This window comes from Tyto alba, unplaced genomic scaffold (genome assembly GCF_018691265.1).
Source record: "Tyto alba isolate M040663 unplaced genomic scaffold, T.alba_DEE_v4.0 Super-Scaffold_14, whole genome shotgun sequence".
Taxonomy (NCBI): domain Eukaryota; kingdom Metazoa; phylum Chordata; class Aves; order Strigiformes; family Tytonidae; genus Tyto; species Tyto alba.
This window is the reverse complement of record NW_024881276.1, coordinates 36,061,452-36,085,686: the sequence shown is the minus strand read 5'-3', so window position 1 is coordinate 36,085,686 and position 24,235 is coordinate 36,061,452. Positions and strand designations below refer to the sequence as shown.

Sequence of the window (24,235 nt, the reverse complement as noted above, 5' to 3'; positions counted from 1 at the left end):
TTAGAGGTTAAATTTCACCTCATAGACCTGTTGAAATCAAAGTAACTGGAGTAAGTCAAGGATGTCACATTTGCTATTGAATAGGATAGTTCCTCTGAAGTGGGGTGTACTCCTTGACTAACTTTTTCTATAATGATGGCCTTCTGAACACCAAGAATGCTGTGTACTACTGGTGAGATAAATTGTTTTGGTGTTTACAACACATATCCAGATTTACTTTATAACCCATTCTGCATCATATACTTTGTGATACTACATATGAAGAGCTTGGAACATACACCCAAGAAAAAAACTTGCTTTCTCTTGAGGAAGTGTGGGGAAAAAGGATAGGTGTGGTCAGACTGGATAAATTTTTGCAGGGGTGACAGCCTAGTCCCATCTGATCCTTTAGCCATATATATCTCAGGAGCAAGAAGAGAACTTCTTGTGCAGGTTTGATACACAGGGAACACCTGTGTATGAGGGAAGTACCATCTCTTCTCTTTAAGTGCAGTAAATCTCATTCTCCTGGGAAGTATGAAGTTGAGAATCTTCCTGCAAATCTGCTGTTTGTGGAGAGCAACACTAGGCATAGGAGAAAGTGGGTGTTCAATAGCCCTGCTGTGCCACTAGGAGAGGTGTATGCTGCACCCTACTGAAAAGGTCATTACTGCAGCATTTCTCAACCAGGAGATGACAAAGCCCACTTAATTCTCTCTAGATATATATCTCTATAAAAAGAGAGAGTGTCTGTACACTCTAGCCTAGTCTACAGACTTATTTCAACATAAAACACTAGTATACTAATATGTAATTACCCCAGAACCCCGACTTGACCTTTTAGATGATCTAGGAGAGTTGTAAAGTGCCAACCCAGGTAGGTAGAGTCAAATTCTATGATAAGGAACCTCACTGAGACCAATTTAATCATTGAGCCACAGTAAGTGCAAATATGTGAAAAAGAAACCAAGTTGTGTCTTGAGAAAGTTAGTGAGCAAGAGCTTTTACTGATGTAAAAAAATGAACACGCTACCAGGAAAAGCTTAGAGTATGTAGAGTATGGACATATATGAATATTACTGGCTTACATTTTCCATGGCATATTATACCAGGAAACTTCAACTGAACGCATGTGTGTTTTACTAGATTACTGTAACAGACCCTATAATAGGGCAAATGCTATAAACCTTCCAAGTCAAAGCTTTCACCAACCTCGTAATACTTATGAAGATCTCTCATCTCACCTCAGCTTCTTTCTTGGTCTTTTTCAGCAAAGACTGAGCAAACTATTTCCCACTCTTCTGCTTGATTTTTTTTTTTTTTTTTTAATAAATGCTGAAATTTCTGGATTACAGTTTGGAACTTATATGAAACCACAGCGGCTTTATTAAGTTTCCCCAGCTCTGTGAAATAAAATCTAAGTCCTTTTTTAAGAAAATCTTTTATAATTTCATTTGGCTTCTTAGTGTGCTAAAGAAAATAAAACTGGAAATCTCTAAGCCTTATGAGTGACCACAAAAATCAATCTGCTACTCTTCTAGTTAACTTACTGGTAAATGATGAGAGTTACGTAAGTATAAGAAATCATACACTTTTTCTGGAGATATTCAGTCCAGTAACAATAATATATTTTCTTCTGCAGGTCCAGAAATACAGTGTCACAGCTCTTTAATTTAATAAAACAAGCTTTTAGAAATCTTGCAGATTGCAACAGAAATGGCCTTTAAAAGCTAACCTAGGTGTTAAGTAGCCCTCATTCCATTCAGCATGCTCACTAGGCAAAATTTACAGAAAACTTAAATAGTATTAGAGGTGTCTTACACAGAGACGTACATAGGTATCTGTGCAATAAATTCCTCAGATATTATTCATCCTCAAGTACCTAAATACTCTATGGATCACTATGATTTCAGTCTCAAGCTCTGTCTCAGATGTGATCAGTAACAATAAGCTGTAGCAAATGTTGGGAAAGATTCAGATTATGTGGTACCATGCTGAAAAATATATTCAGAATAAGGATAGAAATGCAATTGTCTGACAGCTACAATTCTTTTCTCCTTTAAAAAAAAAACAAAAAAACAAGACAAAACCAAACATCACATTTCTTATTTGAAGATAATATGTTCACACATTTTGTAATTCATTGTCTAGTTCTCAGGCTGTGGGATATTTGCAGTTTGTTTAATTTGTGTTTGAGACACAGGGCAGTGTTTCTGTTTCAACTGCTGATTTTCTGAAAGAAAAACAAACAATGAAGAATAGCAGTAAATTGCAAATAGCCAATACTTTTTTTTTTTTTTTTTTTTTTTTTTTACATAAAAGAGCTTTGTTCACCTTTGGATTCATATGAAAATCTGCTGGTTTCTAAATGCTTGCATGCACACAATTTTTTATAAGAAAATTTGCAAATGATAATAAAAGTAACCCCTCTATTCTTTCTGGGTTTAGAATGAAGCTTTTTAAGTATTGGGTTTAAGCCAAGCTTACTAGCAGTGTCTGATACTAAGTGAAGCTGTGGAGCTACAAATCCGAAAAAATGATCAAGACTTCTCCTTTGGCTTTCAGGTCAAAGTGCACTTTATTACTTGGTGATAATGGACATGAAATTAAGTCTACCACCAAATCATTAGAATTGTCTTAATTCTGATCCTCAATGCTGCAAATACAGCCTGAACACACTGAGAACCAGGTTTGTTCTTACATCCAGCACATGACTCTCATTGGCTCCACAGCAGAGTAAGATCATGCTGTCTGTATATTATATCCTAATTTATCCATCAGAATAAAAAGTTTTTGTGCATAAATGTTGGGGGATCATTTTCACCCCTTTCAGTCCATATGTTACATTCTCAGTGCACTGAAGAACCTGAGTCTGGCAGTCAAAGACAGGAGTTCCTGTGGTGTCTCAAGGAGCTAGGCATGTAGCTACTTCTGACCATTCGTAAGTGGGGAGGATGAAAACCTAATTGACCTGGAAGTCTCAAACAAGACATTGTATTCCAGTGAACTCATTTCCTTTTCAAAAGAAGAATTTTGTGAGTTCATGAAGAAAATAGACTGCAGGTTTGAGAACAAGGCCTAAACTCTCAGTCCTTATTGGACTTTTGGGTATGGCAAAATTGCAAGGTCTAACCCACTTTCTGGTATACTTCAGTAAAGACCCATCTGACTATGGTTCCAAGGAAACAAGCATGTTTCACACCAGACCAGTAGAATGGTGAAAAGCTCAGTGTCTGATTTTGTTGGTTCAAGGAAAAGCAATGCTAACAATACTCAGACTATAACAGTGTTGTCAGATGCAGAGAGTTATAATTGCAAGCTGAGCAAAGGATCTTGTTCAGGTTTCTCAAGAGCATCAATTTGTGCACCTTGCACTCCAGACTCATTACGAATATTTGTAAATAATGTGCCTAAAATATTTTTTGTAGATTAACACATAGGCGTGCCTCCAGATTTGCTTCCTGTTTGGCACATATCATGAATGCAACAATCACATATTTGAAAAACGGAGGCAAAAGGATCACATGTGTGATTTTTTAGAATCTGTGTGGAACATTGCACTTTCTAGCCCAGCTACATAAATAATCAGGATATGCTACAGGACTCCTGTCATTTCAGTCCTTTTCATAAATTGAACAGTAAATGAGACTAGCAAATGTATAAGCAATTAACAGCAGAAGTGAATTGTCCTAGATGAACCTTAGCCTCTTTCTCTAATAAAGTATGATTCTAGGTGATTATTCAGTATAGGAGCATGAGCTACAGCCTACTCAAGACATATTATTACAAACATCCATTTAGTAATGAATATGGTGCTACGGGGGGATTCATAGAAGGCAGAAATAGAATGATGCTTGTAGAAGTGATACATCTCTATATGTATATGAGAATTTTATCCGATTCTGTATGATCAGTAACAGCAGTAATATCCAGGATACAAGAATGTGATGTAATTTAGGTTTAAAAATACTTTTTCTTGACAATTGGAATATATAATAAACTGAGAAATTGAATTAACAAGAAGTAACTGGGAAACTTAATAGGAATCTTTTTATCAAGTATATCTGACTAGTTTTTAGAGACAAACTGAAACGTATTGCCACAGAATATTATGGAGACAAAAACATAAGTAATTTTTAAAAGGTAATAGAAAGTACCATGGAGGACAAAGTTCACTGAAGCATATCAAATATAAAGTAACTAATATACCACAAAATAACTACTGTCTGAAAGATATAGGGGGAAAGAAGGCAGGCAAAGAGGAGGAGGAATCAGAGGAAGAAGGCTACTGTCTACTGTAAAAGACAACATATTTAGCTAGAATAACAGTCATAGTTTGTATGCTCTTATATGCATGTGTAAATGAGATAACTACGTACATAAATTACAAGCAGGATTTGTGCTTGCAGGTATCTGATATTTATGGAAATGCAGTACCTACCCAAAGGGAAAAAAGTAAAAAAATGAACCAGCACACATTCATCCAATGATTAAAATTATTTTCAGATAACACTTGGATATTTTTCTAAGTCCTCCTAACTCTGTGATTTCTATAATTAATTTATCAAAAGGACATTTTTCAGGCATCCTATTTTGGTCAGAGACCAACATAATGAATTGCAAGCTTAGAATTTGATTTGATTATTACTTGGATGAGTGACATTCCCTAAAAACCTCAGCACTGTAGGAAAGCTATTTATTATTCAGTGGACGGCAGTGAAGTTGCATACAGTGCAAGTAAGGTCAGAATTTAGGCCATAAATTTTACCATAGATTGAGAAATAGAACACTTCTGCATTCAACTCTGCCTGCCTTTTCCCTGGAAATTCTGCTGAACAGTGACTGAAGCCAAATCTATTTTTTCAGTCATATGCTTCCCTCCTCCCTCGCCCCTCTAAGTATACCTCAAGATATATACAGTTTCCTGTCTCAACAGCTCAGGTGTAATGGTAGGCATAAAATGTATCGGGACCTCAACAACAGAATACCCAAGTGATTATCTTGAATTTACTTGAAATGAACATTAGTATGATAGCAGAGCAACTGAGGCTGCTGTTTGCTCCAGCTTTACTCTTGAGTCATCCTCATAAAACTGAAGATGTAAATGATGACATAAAGTGATAAAAGACTAATGCCTCCATATCAGTCTCCCATTGTTCTCCAATATATATCCTCATGCCTAATCTGCCACATTCAAAGTCATCAATCCTGTAATGAATGCCATCAAAATAGGGTTTGCAACACTTACAAATTTGTTGGCACACCAAACACTTCACTTACCACAGAAAAATACATTTGCCCCTTCTCTAGATGGTAAAGACACCAATAAAATGATGAGGAAAACACCAATATACAGACTCAACAAACCTACAAACAAGTTACAAGGACAATGAGTATTTTTCACTTACCCTAACCCGAGCAGCTGGCAAACACTGTCTGAAATCTGCTCATTCCAATCATATGCACATGCCAGGTGCCATGTCTTCCCAATCCTGGCCTGCACCAGCCCTTCAGTGCTTAGAGAACCATTAAGCAATCTCACTGTAGACCAAAATGGACAGAAGCATTTTAGATAGGTGGTAAACCACCCTCTCCCTCACCCCAAACAAAGAGAAATGTAATATACAGAGATTTATTATTGCCAGAAAAGAAAAAAAAAAAAAAAAAAAAAGAATACATTACAGTGGTAATAACGCCACCATATCCAGGACATTGTGTTCCTAGAGGAAGGAAATGTTATTGTTATCTCCTTCTACATTTCTGCCACAGGAGAATTTCATGCCCCGTATTTTGCAAATGTTTCGTGACCAGACAATAAACAGTACATTATCCATCAACTTGAACCAATGTTTTTTCTTAGCAAGCATTATGTAATTTCCAGATACTCTGTGAAGCTTTGACCACACAATGCTCAGTAACACTGATTGGAAATAAAGTTAAAACCTGAGCTTACAGAAAAAATGGAATTTTCCAGTTCCAACTGCTATGAGATTTTCACTGTTTTCATTGCAGCTTTATTTAAAACACCCACAAAAACAATAAAAGCTCCCTGAAAATCAATATTTCTATCAAAACTTTTCCCAAAATAAAATATTCAGAAACTCATTAATTATTTGGTGAAAAATCTATTGGCATAGTGACTAAGAAATTTGGACCATAAGGTTTAAGAAGGTCAACATAATCCCATATATGCTTCAGGAGCTACAGTTGCATTTCAGACATATGATAGTTATTGCCATCATGAAATAGAGAAAAACATACAATGCATTTACTGGTTGACAAGATATTATTTTTTCTAAATCTTAGTCACTCAGAAAACCCTTTTCCACAAAAAAAGTAAAGCATACCCACTATAGTAAAAAAAAAAAAAAAAAAAATTGATTTTTAGAAATGCCTCTTTGACACCCAGAGTGCATGAATGAAGTGATATACAGTGATTAATTAATGGTAAACTTCAGTCATGAGAAATTTTCAAGCAGTCTTGAAAAATCTCAGAATTTTTTGTACTGCAAAGTTTCTCCAAATTACTTTTGATACCTCTCCTCTCTTCTAATTGAACTATAATTCTTTTTCCTTTTTCCTCATCAGATCCATATTCTTCTCCAAATATACTGTTGGTAAGGAATAAAAGAGTCATTGAGCACTCAACAACTGCTTCATTCAAATGTCATACGTTTTAGAATTTTGCAAAGGAAGAGGTATCCTATGCCCTTTCTTTGCAGTCTCTGGGAAGTTTCAGAAGTTGGAGTATTTGAAAATGACCATTTGTCTAGTTCAAATTGCCACTTCTGATAAGAAACAGAAATTGGTGTCAGGAAAATGAGCAAGATTTTTGGACACTGGAAAGACTCAATAGGAAGATGCCTAATTGAATTTTCATTTTATTTTAAAGCTTAGATGGATTCAGCCAACCTTTGGATTAAATGGGTTTTTGGAAACAATTCTCCCAGTGTGAGGTAATTTGTTGTGAAGTAATAGATAATCTGTGGCAAAATAAATCTCTGGGGAAATGTACATCATATTAATGTAGATGTTGGTTACCTTGTTCAGATCTTCTTTAGCAATGACTGGAAAAACCCACTGAAGTCCTCTTTGCTTAAGAAGAAGCTGAAGTAAATTTTATTCTATGAATTTTAAAGGAAGAATATGTTTGCAACAAAATAGTTAAGTGCACTAAAGCTGCCTCCTCGTAGGAGCATCCACATCCACTATGAGCAATGGATGCTACTCTTGCAGCTCTGCCATCCCTTCACCCTGTGGCAATGCCTCCACAAGATGGAGTCCAGGCAGGCTGGAGGGTGCCACATGCTGCAGTGTGGCTTCACACCCACAAGACTATCTGGGAATTTCCATCAAGAAGACTCTTATTCTCTACAGTACATGGCAGAATTTATACTGCTGTGAAACTCAAATTAATTACAGCAACAAGTGATAGAATTTGGGAATAGAAAATAGATACAGAAGGAAAGCATGTAATGCTTTAGTTTTGAGGCCATTATAAGCAGCCACAGTTTTAAGCACAGAGGAACTTCTTCACCATCTTACATACACTAACTCTGAAAAATAACGTTTTTTTTTTCTTTGGCCCTGACAAACTCAATGAGATACCACTGTGTAAATTGGTACTGCCTGCATGCAGGTGCAGTAGTTTAAGCTAGCTGACGTTTTGTGGCTGTTTTCCTAGGTAGTTCCTATTAATTATGCATGCATTCCTTCTCTTTGTATGAAAGAAACCTTACTGCACTTTGCTTCATCAGATCCATCTTCACACTGGGGTAGGTTGTCGCAAAGGTTATGCAATGGTATACAATCCCCACTACCACACTGGTGCTCGTCAATTGCACAAGCTCCTGAAGGAAAACAAGAAAGAAAAATGAATCTGTAATTACAAGGATGGTTGATGTTCACTGGAGATCATACAGTTTACCTAAAAGAAAAATTGAGTGGATAGTATGCAGAACCTTTGGTTTAATTTTCTTTCCTTTCCTATGCATGTCTTTTTCCAAATAAAGATTATTTTCAGATAAATAGAAGTTAATTAAGAATAAAATCTGTGGTATTATACCTTGTGGTTTCTGCTATAGTTAGCATTGCTCAGTTACCAATGTTCTTCTGTTACACGTAATAAACTCTGGAGAGATGGGAAAAGTCAAATCCTGATCAAATATTGTCAAAAGTGACTAATGATTTAATGTATCAGATGTTCAACACTTTCATTCAGCACTTTCATAAAAGTATAAAAACCTTAAAATATGTCAAATCAAACATACAAGTAAAGAAGCACTGAATGTCAAGAGTCTCATTTTGAAACCTGCCTGGGACGAAAGGCAGAAGAGACAAAAGTAACAGAAATGAATGAGGAGAGCATTCACAAAAGTAGAATTAAGATACTTCAGTGTCAGTTATGTAACAAAATCAGATCAGATAGAGAGTATATATAAAGTTATAATTCTTTCTATGGCCAAAGCATATTTTTAATGCTACGATTCTATATATTTACAGGAAATACACAGTCACAAACTTAGATTCTATTGAAAAATTGTTTATTTTCTTTATTTTACCTTCCTGGACTTAACTGACTGAAACATTTAATTATCTAGAAGTCTTATTTAAGGCAAGATAATTGCTTTGCTTCTGAATTTTCAATATTCATATAAAATGATTAATTCATCAGTCAGTATGGCCTGTTGCACAATATGGAAGCAAAAGAGTATGGTTTATAAAAGGCCTGAACCAGATTTTCACACATTCAGTGGCTATAACTGATGCCAGATTTTCCTTAGAACTTTGTTCTCACTTAGACAGGTTTTTTATTATATTGTATACTGCCAAAAAGTATTTCTTTTCAAATTATGCTTCCTTTTCAAAAACTCAATATTTCATAGAAAAAATAAAATACAAAGAAAAATCTGATTTTCTTGTAAAATTAATTTATTTACTAACAATCCTTTTATCCTTGGGCCTGCATGCTAATGTTATTAGTCTCTGTCCCTTGGCTGCAAAGATCATGAATAAGCATAATTCTTTTTCAAATGGGACCTTTTTAATATATTTAACCAGAACTGGCAATGGCCACTTTGAAAACTCTACATTGCTAAGCTTAATTTTTATTTTACAACAATATATGGACAAAGCTGGCTCAGCAAAGACACTAAACCAGCTAAAAAAAAAAAAAAAAAAAGCATAGTGTTGTTGGACTGAAAAAATGAGATAGAGAATGCAGAAAAAGAAGCAGCAAAATGGTCATACATCCATACAAACCTACCTCTCAGTCTTGCACAATGAGACTAAATGGAGTTGATTTTAGAAAGGTAAATCAATGCTTAAGATTTTTTTAAAGATTAAGAAAATATTACTATTGTTAATCTATGAAAAATCTGCAGCTAGCTAAACATGCTGGGAGACACGCCTTTTATGATATGTAAAGTAAGAAAAAGAGCATAGATCCTTGTTGACTTTCTGTTCATGCAAATGAATCGTACTTCACACATCTCTGAATACATACTGCTTTTTCATTCTCTTTTTTTCTGCTGTCAGACTTCCACAGAACTAATGCAAAGCCTCTAATTAATTCTATCACGATTTAGCCTAGAGTTAGTGTAAGTATTTGTCCTGGTAAGCATATTGCTGTTCCATGTATTTTAACATTTGGCTACATTTTTAATGTTTTTGGAGAGCTGATTGCTGAATTACTTGTATGAGTGACAAGTCTAATTGCAGTCCCCAGTAAAACCGAGAGTCTTTCAGAAAGGGACTGGCTGGGACCAGAAACACTGCTGTCCAAATATTTAAAAGACTGACTCTTCTCAGATCCTCCACACACTAAGGACTAAATTTTTAAAGATGCAAGGAGAACTGTATTGCAAATATTAATCAACCACTATATACATTTTTCTCTTCTAGTGGATGTGATTGATAATAATTATTTTACAGATGCATTTTGACACACAGTAATGACATTCTCAAATGAGTCACAACATTATGTTCTTTTCTGGGGCTTGTATAAGGAATAGTTTACATTTGCTCTCTTTATATTTGAATAGTTTCTGGTCAAGTTATTGAGTCAATTTTTCACATAATATCACACAGGGTTACAGATGATGTGGACATCGATCCAGTTACATTAAAGCAACAAAAAAGTCACTTTTCATGCTAGAAAACATAAAGTACAGATGAGTAACTGCTAGGCTTTTTCTCTTTAACTTCTTCATATTTCTGTTGAACAAGGGCAGAGTCACCTTCCACTCTTCACTTTTTCTCAAATGTATTTGACCAGTGCTATAACCTCTTATATACAAGGGTTCATATGCTTACCTAGATGGTAGCCAGTAGTAAAGTTTGCAAGAAATCCCTTCTTTGTTGCAGACTTGTCCGTAAGAAGGATTACTGTCATCTGGTTTGTTGTAGAGAAGACATCTGGCAATGGGTCTTGTCCTGTATAGACAGCTGTTCTTCAGGAGAACATGAATACATTTAAGCTATTTTGTTCTTATACATCTCAAAATGTTTTGTATTCAAAAGCAAACACTGCTACCACATGAATACAGTTATTCCCCCAAACCTAGCTGCTCTCAGCCTACAGTGGTCAAAGCTCAACCCCAAATCTGACATCTCATTACAGAAAAATAAGGTTCAGCTAAGAGATTATGCTTCTGTTTCTCCACATACATGAGCAGTCTTACTTATTGAGAAGTCAAGTTTATTTGGATTGCAATGAAAGTTGAGTGTATGCAAACATTTGGGAAATGTGATACAGTAGACTTCCTCAAGTTTTCCTCAGAATTTCTGAGACCCAAAAATGTGAAGAAATATAGAATGAATTTAGATAGAATTAGTTTTCTTTCTGTTATATCCATCAGTTTGCTCCAGCAGTCTGATTACATTCATCTTAGTACCCAGTGCTGTTACTTGCCCAAAAGTAAGGAATTTGGTCCTCTGCCATCTCTGACTTCAACTACATCATGAATATTTTCCAGATCAAAGACCTGAAAATGCAGTTGAATGTTTTTTCCCTTTTCAGCGTGTAAGTACCAAACACCTACAAAATAATAACACACACACACAAATCACATTTTCAGTTGTTATGTTTACTGTGTTATTTTCATGTTGAAGGATTTTTGGGAAAAAAAAAAGTTCTCTGCTAAACTATTGGGAATCACCCAAGAGACTTAGAAGTGTAAATCTTGTCTTTAAATGCAACTGACATTGTCAGGGTCCAAAATTCAATTGACTCATACTCTAAAACACTTTTGAAAAATGGATTTAGTCTCCTAAGACATTCACACATGCATTTTTTTACCATTCATGACAACTGTGAGTTTCCCTAAAGTAGCGAAGCTAATAATTTTGTGACCGTGAAAATGTGACAAATAGTCTTGTCAGTTAAGTCTTATTTGATAGTAAGATAATTTCTATAATCAGTCACAGAAGCCTGTCTTTCAGGTTAGATATCTTTTTAGAGAAGAAGTAAGTATTTACTTCTGTTTAGCCTATGCTTTATTATATTTAATCTGTGTAAGTGTGGATACTATGGAAATCTTGTAAAGAATGTTAAAAAAAACAACAGGTTTTTTTTTTTTTTTTTTTTTTTTTTTAATGTTCATAGAATAAAAAGCATTTTCTCACTAGTAGGAATCTCATTTGGGAACTTGTGAAATTAATACCTGGAAATGAGAGCCATATCTCAAGTGGGACAGAAACAAAATTACAACTGTTGTGATTAGTATCCCAACAGAATTCTCCAGTTGATGGTGAAGTAATAAGTAATTAAAATTCCATCAAGAAGCAATGACAAAGTACTCTTCCTTGCTTCATCCATCAACAGCACATAGTAGACCACCTTGAAACATTTTCACTTTTGTCAGCTGTAGCTTAATCTAAATCAAGTAACATCAGTAGAATAAAGATGCTTTTTCACTAATATGTCAAAAAACATTCAATAAAGAGAGGTTCTCCTGAAAAATGCATACACATTCTTTGTCCCTAGAAAAGGTTAACTATTTAACAAAAGAGATGATGATATTAACCTGGAAAATACATTGAGGTGCAATGGTGAAATGGGGCCTTCCAGAACTTTGTCTGTTTTTGCATTGATATAAAGATATTTGACATAATAGGCATGATGGAATTGGCCTCTCTGAACCCATTGCAAGGGATTATTCTTGTCTTCATCGCTTTTTAATCAACTCATGATTAAAATGATTCTTTAACTTCTGCTAAGTGCCATATAGGCTTCAGTTAAAAGATTCCACTGTATATAGCTTAGAACTTTTTTGCTTGACAGTATCTGACTTGGGAAAGCAGATTTAGTATTTCTACTTTTATAGGGCTAAACTTTTCCTGAAGACTTGGAGACAAATTACTTACAATAAGCTTGATTAGGGTAATTGTTTGGAAAGTTTTCAGAGCTGAATGTACTATTTGGCTCCCAGAGTTCAACTGTCCCTCCACAGTCAGCTGAAAAAGAAAACATTTAAAAAATGTAATTAACGTATTGTCTTAAGTTTGGAACCCATTGAAACAAAGATAATTTGGAAAAAGTAATATTATGAAGAGGATATTCAAGCTAACTTGATCACTGTAAGGGTTCAGTTATGATGCCATTGGTATAAAGCTTGAACAATGAGTTAAGAGAAGCCAACACTCTGGTAAAGACATAGATCATTGAAGAAACAAAGTGTGTAAGATATTCATCGTCCTGATTAGTTACAGTGTCTAAGTCAGATCTGCTGACACATATAATTGATGCCATAGCGTTAGCTCCAGCTACAGTGCATATGTTGCTGTTTGTGAAGTGCTGGTGTGTGGCTCAACTGTATTCATGATGGTGCTATGAGAAGTCTTCCCCATGAAGTTAGGGGAAGGACACAGTCTGTCCTTCATTTGGTGATTATTGTTCTTCAAGTTTTGCTCATGATATAAAATATGAAGAGAAGAATGTGATACAGTCAGCTGTATAATTTACTAGTACCTTAATACAAAAGCTGGAAAATGTCAAAGAAACAGAGGAAAGCCCTCTCGCCTACCAAAACTCATTTATGCACTTAGCTTGTATGCCTTGCTTATTATCTGGTTGATCTTCTTGCAGCATTACCAGACATACTCAGGTATAAAGCCCATTTTGTCTTCTAACAAACAAACAAACTTTATAACAAAACATCCCTTATATAATTTTTCTGATTTCATCAGGACTCTAAAAACTTTTACAGTTAAACCTTATAAATGGTAAAAGTAGCAATTTCCTTTTTCCTTGAAACAACAGGTCTAATAAGAAAAGTCTTTATCATAAACATGTAAATACACATATATAAAATGAATAAAATTTATTTAAAAGCAAATATTGTAGATATGCATACATACATATATACTCACACACATAGACATAGCTAATTGTATTTTTATATTCATTATTCTCTTCCAGTATATTGTTTAGAAAGTGGTTTACATCCAAAGTATGTCAGCTTCATATCTCAAAACTTTACATCATATTGAGAAATATTATTTATTTTCATTTCAGCTGTACCATCAGAATGAACTTTGGTGTTTTCCAACTTTGGTTGTTGTCAATTACTTTATTGAAAAATAGAGTGCTCCTCCACCTGCTTCAGGAAATAGATGTTAAGGCAGAAGAAATCTACCTTTTAAATTTTGTTTTGTTGTTTTATTAACTGAATTAAAACTGATTATTTTTAACTTTCAGACTTTGGCTAAACTTCAACACTCCCTTTCACCATCCTTTATGGCTCAAATTTTGTGTTTTGTTATGTTTGTCAATATTGCATATTCTGAGCCACTTGGTTGGGCATAATCTATGAATTCTACTGAGTTTGCCCATTGAATCCCCCTGGGAGGAAGCTCCACTACATACAAGAAAGATTTGAACATTCTCACGACAGACATCTTACAGAACTTTCTATTTCACCAAATCACTCCAGACAAAAAAAGCTAGACTCTCTGAAAAGAGAAGGAATGGTTGACAATCAGAACCAACTAACAACGGTAAAGGTCAGCTGTATGGCTCACAATGACTGCTTTCTATAAATAACATTAAAAACAAATAAAGATTACATTGGCCTTTTTTATGAAACATTACTACATGTACAAACAGACACACAACTATTGTAAAGCTGCATGAAGAATATATGATTCTTAGCCAGTGTCATATGATGATACGAGCAGAGCAAACCCAAATTTCTTAATAGCAGAACAGGGCAACTTATGATGAAGTCTGATCTAGTACTGACTACATGTAAGGAATATCAGTAATGATCTTTCTCTTGCATGGAAAAATTATAGAAGTAATTGATTTTAGTCATGTCTGGAAACATGTTTTAACAATTTTCAGTGATCTTTAAACACAAATTTATATGGAGTTATTCATATAACTGTCACTCGTCAGAGAACCAAATATCAATCAGCACCAATAAACTTGGTCTTTTCATTGAGCATAATAGATGATTTTCTCAACACTCTAGAAAATTATATATGACCTATTCATAAAAATTCCTCTGTGCTTTGGTTAAAACTTTAATTTATATTGACATACACATCTTAAGTGCGGAATCTACACTGTAATTTCCACACTGTTGTTTATGTTAAAAGACAGGTTATAAATTAATATGAAGATGAAAGCAATCTTTGTTTTAGATGAAAGTGTAAGCTGACAGTGTTGTGCAAAAGACAAAAGCAAATTCAGCTTCCATATCCCACCACCAAAAATTCTTTTGAGTTTTCAGTGAGCTTTTGCAGCACTGTGAATGATGTCAGTGCCTCTTACTGAAGCTCTAAGTCTAGCAAAAGAAATTGGCTCAGATTGGATTCTTTCATCTTTTGTTTATAAACATGACACTTGTAGTAAAACCATTAATGTTAGTAAGCTTGCACCACATCCATCAAAGTAATTTCATACTTCTTTGAAGACAACTGATAACATTCACATTTTTTCATCAGGTTACAGATACTGTACACATAACACACCTCAACAAAGTTATGCAAACAAGTTAGTTTTTCACCAGCCACAGCTTAGACTGTGCTTTTGTATCATATCGAAAGACAGTATGGATCCTCCCTAATCTGTTCCATAAGGAGTTACATGTCACGCAACCACTTCCTTTTTTTTGAATATTAAAACTTTATCACTATATTTTGGGTAGAGATCTATAGTTTGAATGACATTTCTTTGGTGTTTTGACAGCAGCACTCAGCTACTATTCACCAGAGGGTCATCCTGCCACTAATCATTAGGCTTATGCTAATTTGTGAGGTGTGCTTACCTACAGCATCTGAAAGATGGATGGAAGTGGCAGACATCAACACCTCTCCACACTATTACTTTAATGAAAACTGCAATCAAATTCCAAAACTTACTTTGATAAATTATTACTGAAATTACTAGTGTTATTAAAGTTTATTGTTGCTGACAGAGACATCTGGTTGAACTTCACCTCCTTGTGTCTCAGGATGGAGCTCTAAAACTGAATTTTGCTCTTATATTTAGAAGGCTTTGTCTTTTCACCTGTCTTGATGCAGTAGATTTAGAGGTGTTAAATTTGATACAGTGACTATATTAGTACACAGTGATTCAACATGAATACAATTCAGTCTTTTTCTATTATTTTGATCTTAGACCACTTTTATTTACTATATGCTTTCAAGAGAGCAGCTAGCTGTGCTTTGAAATAACAGTAGATCTAATAGAAGGCAGTCCTGGAACATACTCACTGTTTGTTTTCATGATTTGAAGCCATCTGTGAATATGTCTTCTGTAGAAATCTCTTTTTTCCAAGAAGTTCATGCCTTTTTCACAAGTTACAAAGCCCTATTTTAATTATTTTTACACAAGATCTGTTCATATTTGTACCATCTTTTGCTTTGCATGTGTGTGGAACTGGTTAAGATCATATGCAATCTTTATTATTTTTTTTTATATACATTTTCCAGATTTATAACAATGGCTACAGATATTTCTTTTGTATTTTTCTCAGTGAGATTCTACTAACTAGCTCTGTGAAACTGGAATGTTTTGGGGAATCTGAAATCTCTGTGCTTTCCTCTAAAAGACTCTGCTGATGGGTCTGGATTAGGCTGTACAACCTGTCTGGAGAAGTGCGTATTTGCTATAGGTAGTGACATTTCATGATTCATTAACTTCTACTTGACTTGAAGAAGATGGCAAAAATGTGCAAACAAAACCGACCCTCCTCCAGTTTCCCACTGAACCTGGGATTCAGAAGAGGTGCCAAGAAGATAGTGAGATGAAATGAGATGAGGCCCAATCAAGCAGGAGTAGAGCCCCATTCATTATTACTAGAGCAAGTACTTTTTCATCACTGCTGCCTTACCACAAAGAGTACAGTTAGCAAATGTAAAATTGAAGAAATTAGGCATAGATTTTGACACTTCCACAATTTATGCAAATATTGAAACCTCATTAGATCAGGGAGTGAGAAGAGTCCTTTGATTATTTTTTTTTTTTTTTGTCCACTCATTTCCTCTGAAACCAAAAGAATTGATAATTGTCCTGTCTTTTCTGTTTCCCTATTTAGATTTTTTTTTCCAAAGCAAATATTGCTTCCTTTTTCCTTTTTAATGTAATAAGACATAGTAGGAATACAATAAGGCCAAATGAATATTGGAAAGAACTCATTTATTGTGAGCCTTGCTTCAGGTAATACCTCCATTTTGAGTATTAAACACTCACATAGATCATGCTCCATTCTTAAACTATTCTGGCACTATTATAGATTCATTCCCCTCAATATCAAATTTTCAGTGTGAATATGTTTTCAGAGCTTGGTGAATTTTTAATATTGAGACATCTAGTGATATTACTATGTGACTTTGCTCACTGTCTATTTTCCTGCTACATCACTTATAATTTCAAATACAGATGTTATAATCTTTTTTCTCTTTCTTCTTCATTCCCCTTCAGTGACTTCCTGGAAGATTTACTAATTAATGCTTTTAGAGACAAATTCTGAATTCTTTAATTATCTACCACTCTTCAAGATTTGGAAGATACTGTACTGATAGGCTGTGAATCAAACAGTTCTGTTGCTCTCAGTGGATTCATGGGCAGGGAACCTGATCCCTAGGATGTTATCCTGAAGTTAATTTTATGATATTGAAGAGATATTTTTATAGAACTGAAGGCTGAAAATTCTTAATCACTTATACACATTTACAGTCATAGGAAATGGCAATCAATCAACTGCAATTTGATGTTTACTTACTAGGAACTGAAGGGACAGTAGTAACCGTTGGAATCACAGTTGGCTCTACATGAATGCTTTCATTACACTTTCCATTTGTCAGGCCAATGTCATCCAAGGCAATATCACTGGGACCACGCTTTTTAAAGGCGTCAAAAATAACCTGAGGTTCATGAAGAATAATTAGAATTTTATAATTTAATGAAACAGTTTTCAGCTTCCTATGTTGAAACATTGTCTTCTTTCTTGAATACTCTTATTTCCATGGCAATCTGCACAGGTGTTACACTCAGAGGAGGACATCAGGGATGAGACAGGATTCTTCACAAAACAAAACAGTACTATGCAAACTGAGTGGATCATTGTAAGGAATGCAGAAATTTCTTCGTATCCAAGTGGATCATTCTAAGTAATTCATGAATTTCTTCGTATAAATGATGTACATGATTTAAAACTATTCAGTAACTTTACTTTTTATATAGAAATACATGTAAGTTTTGAAACACAAATTCTGTATCACTCATCACTCCAAACTTCTCCTGATCTAATAGCATATCACCATGAAAAATTGAAATTAATCTCATTTGTTTGTTATTGTGCTTTAATATCCACATATTTAAGGGAATTTGTGCTGGTGAAATACAGCTAGGTACAGTGTTCTTCCTGAGATCGTAAAACACACATTTGCTGGAAATCTGATGCAGCCAGGTCACAGATGCATTTACTTCCTCAGATGGTAAATACATCTTTCTGGTAGTGCTTTTGCATTAATCAAAACTATTATAGCAGGACAAGCCATCCCAAATACCTATAAAAAGAAATTGTTTTCAATAGAGAGTTGCTGAAGGAATTTTCTAGCATAAGTATCCTCCTTTTGTTTACAGATAAGTCAGGTTAGTTTTTAACCATGTGGTGTCAAATACATTTCCCTCTGGAATACACTTTCAGTGACTTATCTGTAATTAATTAGTGAAAATGCTGCTTCCGAATCTGAAGTTATTTAATTTAAATCTTCTCATTGCTAAGTGCTTTGTATCAGACACACTCTCCGGATTTTAAACTCCACATCAGATTTTGGTAGGCTTTGAACACCCTTGTTTTGCAGAAAGCTCTCTTTTGTGATAACTTTATTGTCCCATGACAATGTTAAGGCTTTCTTTTTTCTACTATAATAGTACTTTAAATTCCAGAGTAGGGGAGAGGAAGGATGATAATTCAAATAGGGACTCCAGTCTTCTGCATGCTAGCATTTACTTGAAGGCATGCATTAGTAAATAATACTAGATACTATCTTTGGGGCTGTGCATCACTGAGTTCATTTGGCAGGAAACTGGTATCAGTTTAGCTAAAATAAATTTTAAAAAGGACTATCAGTTTAACAAACCTTAAAATCAGATGTTTCATTTAATGTTACTTGTCCATAATTCCAGTTGTTTCCATAGTTTCCTTCTTTCTGGAAAATAATCTTTTCCAAACCATGCTCATTACTTATGCTAATTCTTAAACGGTAAACATTAGTACCATACATGAAATACCTAGAGGGGGAAGAGAAATTTTGGTATTAATAGAACAAAGTGAAATATCATGAAAAAATATCAAGCTTTTTATTTTATAGACAGTTTTATGGTATTAGGACTAATTTGCAGTGATCATGAAGACAAAATGAGTTGTATGTTTAGGTTACACCTGGAAGATTTACTTGGTACTTTGCTATATTTTCTGAAGAGGCCTAATTAAGCTTCATGGCAAAAAACATTTCAAGAGTTCTTAATATCATTTCTAAATATAAAATTATTATTGGATTCATGGTGAAAAAGAAAACAAATTAAAACTCACTGCAAAAATCAAACCTATAAAGGAGTCAAAGTTTCAGGTCCAGGATTGAGACTGATCATGGAAATCCAAACAGGAGTAGGCCTGTATTGCCAGCACACTGGCATGGATTAGTATTATATATGAAACAATGCTAATTGGTTTTATTCTTAAACTAAGTATATGTTTAGGAATTATGTAAGAATACCAAAAGCTTAGACAAGATGTATCTGAAGAGACCAAAGGCAGACTCAGAATTCGGACTCTTTCTTCTCCAAATCCAAGTCCTATGGGTGTTGAAATATAAAATCCTGAAAGATAATGAGCATAATTTAATCAGTAAAGAATTATTGATATTATTTTTAAATGAGAGTATATACATTAAAAATAATATCAATAATATCAGGCACAGATAGTGTTGCATAACTTGGAAGAGTCCTGACACAATATATGTGAATGATTATCCCAAGTTATATTCACAAATCAATGACATATGAAAATGGGTGCTGAAGCTTCTCAGTCTCTCCTCAGAACTACATATGAAATGGGAAACTAGTCCTTTTGAAGTTAGTGGGAGATCTGCTTTTTATTTAGTGAAGGCAGAGATTCACTTGAGCAATTTGTACTTAATTTATAAAAATGTCTTCCTGTTTGACATTGTTTTTGATTTTGCAGAATTTCCTAACATTTTTATAATTTTTGTCCACATAATAATGGGAAATATGGGCTGTGTGTTAAGGGGGGTGAGAGAATGACTACATGAATATTTGATAGCAAGGGAAAGAAAAATACATTATTTGGGGAAATTGGGCTTTTAGGTTTTTCTGTGTTAATTTCTTGCAGCTGGGAGTTTGGACTTCTTGATGCCAGATGGAAATATAACATAAGGACAGGCTACAGAGGCACTGTGATTTATCACAAGAAAAGAAAAACTAGGTAGAGTTAAAAATCCTAAAATAAAATTCTTGCTTTAATGAAATCATGACTATAGTCTTAGTTTCTATCTGTCTGATACATATATATGCAAATAGTAAGTTCACAGAATTGACAAATAAATATAATTATAGCTATATAATTTCAATTATATATAGTATATTTTGTTGTATATACCTCTAGATTAGCTAGCTTTTCCATGTGGAAGGTTAATGTACCTGAAAATTAGTCTGGAATCTGAATCAGGCCTTTAATTTCCTGTGTTGATTTAGAAAGCATGCATTAAAATATACATGGTGTCTAGCTTTAAGAAAAAGAGCATAGCATTCTTTTCAGAAAAGGTCTTCATATAGTCAAAGTGATGTTTCTCTATGTCATCAATTCTCTGAACATTCAGAATCAATTGCTGAGTATATATTAGGTACTTTGCTTTTCAGGAGCAGCAAAACCAAAATACACTGTCTCACTGAATGTATGTAATAGCAGGATATTAATGATGCATCTCACATTTTTACTTTGAAAACAGGTCATAGAAATTTGAATATTCAATATAATAGCAACATTACATATAGCAGCATTATATATGTCAGCTTAGATCTAGCACAGTGAAACAGAGAGCACCTAAAATAAATTAGCATTTTCAAGAGAGCAGAAATGATTGGCAAATGTTTTATTAAAAAATTTTACATTCTTTCATCTGATTTGTATTCTAGGAGTCATGTGGGAAGATAAAACAGAGTTCTGAAGATTGTTTAGAAAATGCGCATTTAATCAGAGAGAGGTGAATCATTTCTACCCAATACCATGCTGAATAACATTTTTCTTTTCCTGGGGGTAACTTCTTCCAGAATAACCTTCAGTTTTTCTAATTATTTGTCACTAAATAAGTTCTGTATAAGTCTTGCATAGAAGACATATAACCATTGCAATAGACAGATTATCTTAATCAATTTTATCTGGACTGACAGATCAGCTGAGAAAAAGATTGGTTTTACTGTTGAAGCAGAAAAAACCTTTTGGAGTCTAATTCTGGGATAAGAATTCATGATAAACCTTAAAACCACGATTCCTATCAGTATTGTGTCTTTAATTAAAACCCACATTTGATATAATCACTCTTCCAATTAAGTTGTTTTGCTATAGCAGTTGCTGGAGTGCTTGTGTGTTTTACACATATGAAAATTAGTGTTTGGTGTGTGATTCTAACTGGGGACACAAGTGCCTATGTACCCTACAGGTCAACTTTATGTTAAATCAAAATTATTCTGTGACAACCATGAGGATGTCACCAGTTGATAGGGATGAAATAGAAGTGATTTCCCTAAAATGTAACTATACTTGTTTTTTTCCTTAAGGTAAACATGCAGTTATTTGACCTGTAACACTGTTGATTAATAGAAATTTCTTTCTCAGATAAGGCACTTCGACATATTAATAGCATTGAAACTTTTCAATACCTCATATTTTAATCACCTTCTATATTCCATTATTTCTTCTTTTGTCTTTCGTATCTTTCCACAAGATGTCAAACAGTAGCATAAAATGTTTTGTCTGGTAGCCCTGGCTCATTTTTATGGCAGAACAAAATTACATCCCAACAATACCACTATGAAAAAATCTATTCTACAGTGGTATAACATAAACTAAATCAAGTTTTTCCTATAATTTGCAAGCAACTTGTATTTGATCTTACCTGATATGTTGCCAAATGTATGATCAAAATCAGGACCACTCATAGATGGAAAGGTAGGACCCTGAACTCTCTCCCAGTCTGAATCATCATCTAAATCCTGTATCCAGTAACAAAAGCCATCTTCAAAAGTGCAATTGACTTTCTCATAGTCTGTGAATAAGAAACTCTAGTAATTAAAAATGACAGAGACATTAAGTATTTTCTCAGTATTACATAAGAATGAGTGACGAACAATGTAAATGAGAGAGGACCTCTTGCATAGCTAATTCTAAGGGCTAACCCTGCTCTTTTCCTCGTTTCTTTGCCAAGGCCTGGATTGCTCCAGCTGAACAGGCTCACAACCAGAGCTGAATGCTCAGATGTTAAGTGCTGTGGTCCATGCACCAGGGATGCCCCTTTCCTTGTCTTTTTCCTTGGCTCCCTCTTTGCTCACATATATTTACTGCAACATCCTCATCACTTTTCTTCCCATGATATTTTGCTCAGTGTCTTTTCATGGTGCCTTGAAGTGCAGGTCAGCCCCCAGCAAGGGCTTCCTCATAACAAGAGTTTGCTGGCACTCTGGATGCTTCCTGCAGCATATCCCTTTCCAGGCACATCCCCTATTCACATCCTGCTCTAAGTTTAGCAGCTGAAGAAGCCTTCACTTGTCCAATCTGCATCTATTTTTTTTTCCCAACTACTAAAGAACACCAATACATGAGTCATATTGCTGAATTTTGTTGTCACTGTAGATTTATTACATCTGGACTTTTTCTAATGCCTGTTTACTGAAACAGGTATTTTTCGGAATGCTAGTTTTACCGTTTGGGATTACTACTTGTGACAATGAGTTAGGATGTCAGGAACCCTGAATAGTAGGTATTGTCAGGTAATCACAGAATAATGATTAGCATCAGTGATTCAACAGTGTTCATTAAGTGAATAAACTGGTTGAGAGGTTTCTGACTGAGACCATGACAGGCTTGAGAGATGGGACTGTGAAAACCTCATGAAATTCAACAAGGCCAAGTGTAAGGTCCTGCATGTGGGTTGATGCAATCCCGTGCACAAATACAGGCTAGGTGATGAGTGGATTGAGAGCAGCCCTGTGGAGAAGGACTTGAGGTTGTCAGCAGAGAGAAAACTTACTATGAGCCAGCAATGTGTGCTCATAGTCCAGAAATCCAACTGTATTGTGGCCTGCATCAAGAGAAGTGTGGCCAGCAGGTTGAGGGAGGGGATTCTCCCCCTCTGTTCTTGTGAAAACCCACCTGGAGTACAGTGTCCAGCTCTGGGGCCCCCAACATAAGAAAGACACGGACTTGTTGGAGCAAGTCCAGAGGAGGCCGTGAAGATGATCAGGGGGCTGGAGCACCTCCCTTATGAGGACAGGATGAGAGAGATGGGGTTGTTCAGCCTGGAGAAGAAAAGGCTCCAGGGAGACCTTATAATGGCCTTCCAGTACTTAAAGGGGGCTACAGGAAAGGTGGGGAGGGACTCTTTGTCGGGGAGTGTAGTGATAGGATGAAGGGTAACAGTTTTAAACAGCAAGAAGGTAGATTTAGATTAGATATAAGGAAGAAATTCTTCACTGTGAGGGTGGTGAGGCGCTGGCCGAGGGTGCCCAGAGCAGCTGTGGCTGCCCCCTCCCTGGAAGGGTTCAAGGCCAGGTTGGACGGGGCTTTGAGCAATATGGTCTAGTGGAAGATGTCCCTGCCTGTGGCAGGGGGATTGGATCTAGATGATATTTAAGGTCCCTTCCAACCCAAATCATTCTATGATTTTATGATGATTCTATGATATGGACACAATTTTACTCTAATTTAGACAGATTAAGTTTTAAGGCATCACCCTACTGCTAGATACGTGCCTGTAAACCTGTATAGTCGTACTGAAATCAATGATTTGATCTTTAAAATAGTATGAAATATCTCAAAGTGGATCTAGTTAGTGGACTGAGGCCAGAAAATACTGCTTCTCTTTTCATCTCCATTTTGTCAAACTGAAAATATAGTTTCACCAAACTTTTGGGATAACAAGCAAATGCACACACACACACACAAGAAACCACTTACTTTTTAGTTCATTTGCATTAAATGTAGTGTACGTTGCATTGAAGCCATTGTAATTTTCAGAATAATCGGATATAAACTGTGCTGTAGCCTCATGAGAAAAAATGTAAATTGTCTCAGGATTAGACCCTGACAGAGAAGCTGAGAACAAATAAAGAATAATATAGTCAGAGAGAAAACAATCCCATGTACATTAAAGTCCCCAGTGCTGTCACAAAAATACAGTGGATTAGATTTTTGAGTCTTAAAGAATGCTTTCCGTCTTGTACTGTGATCCTGCCTACAATAGCTTCAAAGCCCTGAAGGCATTTAGCTGTTTGGCTGCCTTTTAAGTATTCTGTATATCCCATCTCTCATATCCATCAATATGGATATCAGCTAGTGGAGAAATGTCTCTTATAGTACACATATTCAACACTATAATTTTAATATTCATGCTTATTATGCTGCAAATGTTCTCAACATTTTGGAGATATGCACTCTGAAACTCTAGAATCACAGCATTGATTACATACTTTTGTTATATATACTTATTCTCACAGTTTAATAATTAT

General features: G+C 35.0%; 1 protein-coding gene across 1 annotated transcript in view; it reads right to left on the bottom strand.

Annotated features, from left to right (window-relative positions):
* TMPRSS15 (transmembrane serine protease 15) overlaps positions 1 to 24,235 on the bottom strand; it is a 56,565-nt gene that overhangs the window by 9,410 nt on the left and 22,920 nt on the right. Inside the window, exons 9-18 of the mRNA XM_042788287.1 lie at positions 23,685 to 23,822; positions 21,628 to 21,777; positions 19,210 to 19,312; positions 18,574 to 18,724; positions 17,211 to 17,352; positions 12,346 to 12,435; positions 10,892 to 11,017; positions 10,294 to 10,425; positions 7,719 to 7,829; positions 5,388 to 5,520 (exon numbers count right to left, since the gene is read on the bottom strand). Of these exons, the coding sequence (XP_042644221.1) occupies positions 5,388 to 5,520; positions 7,719 to 7,829; positions 10,294 to 10,425; positions 10,892 to 11,017; positions 12,346 to 12,435; positions 17,211 to 17,352; positions 18,574 to 18,724; positions 19,210 to 19,312; positions 21,628 to 21,777; positions 23,685 to 23,822 (1,276 nt within the window). The remainder of the gene's footprint in view (positions 1 to 5,387; positions 5,521 to 7,718; positions 7,830 to 10,293; positions 10,426 to 10,891; positions 11,018 to 12,345; positions 12,436 to 17,210; positions 17,353 to 18,573; positions 18,725 to 19,209; positions 19,313 to 21,627; positions 21,778 to 23,684; positions 23,823 to 24,235) is intronic.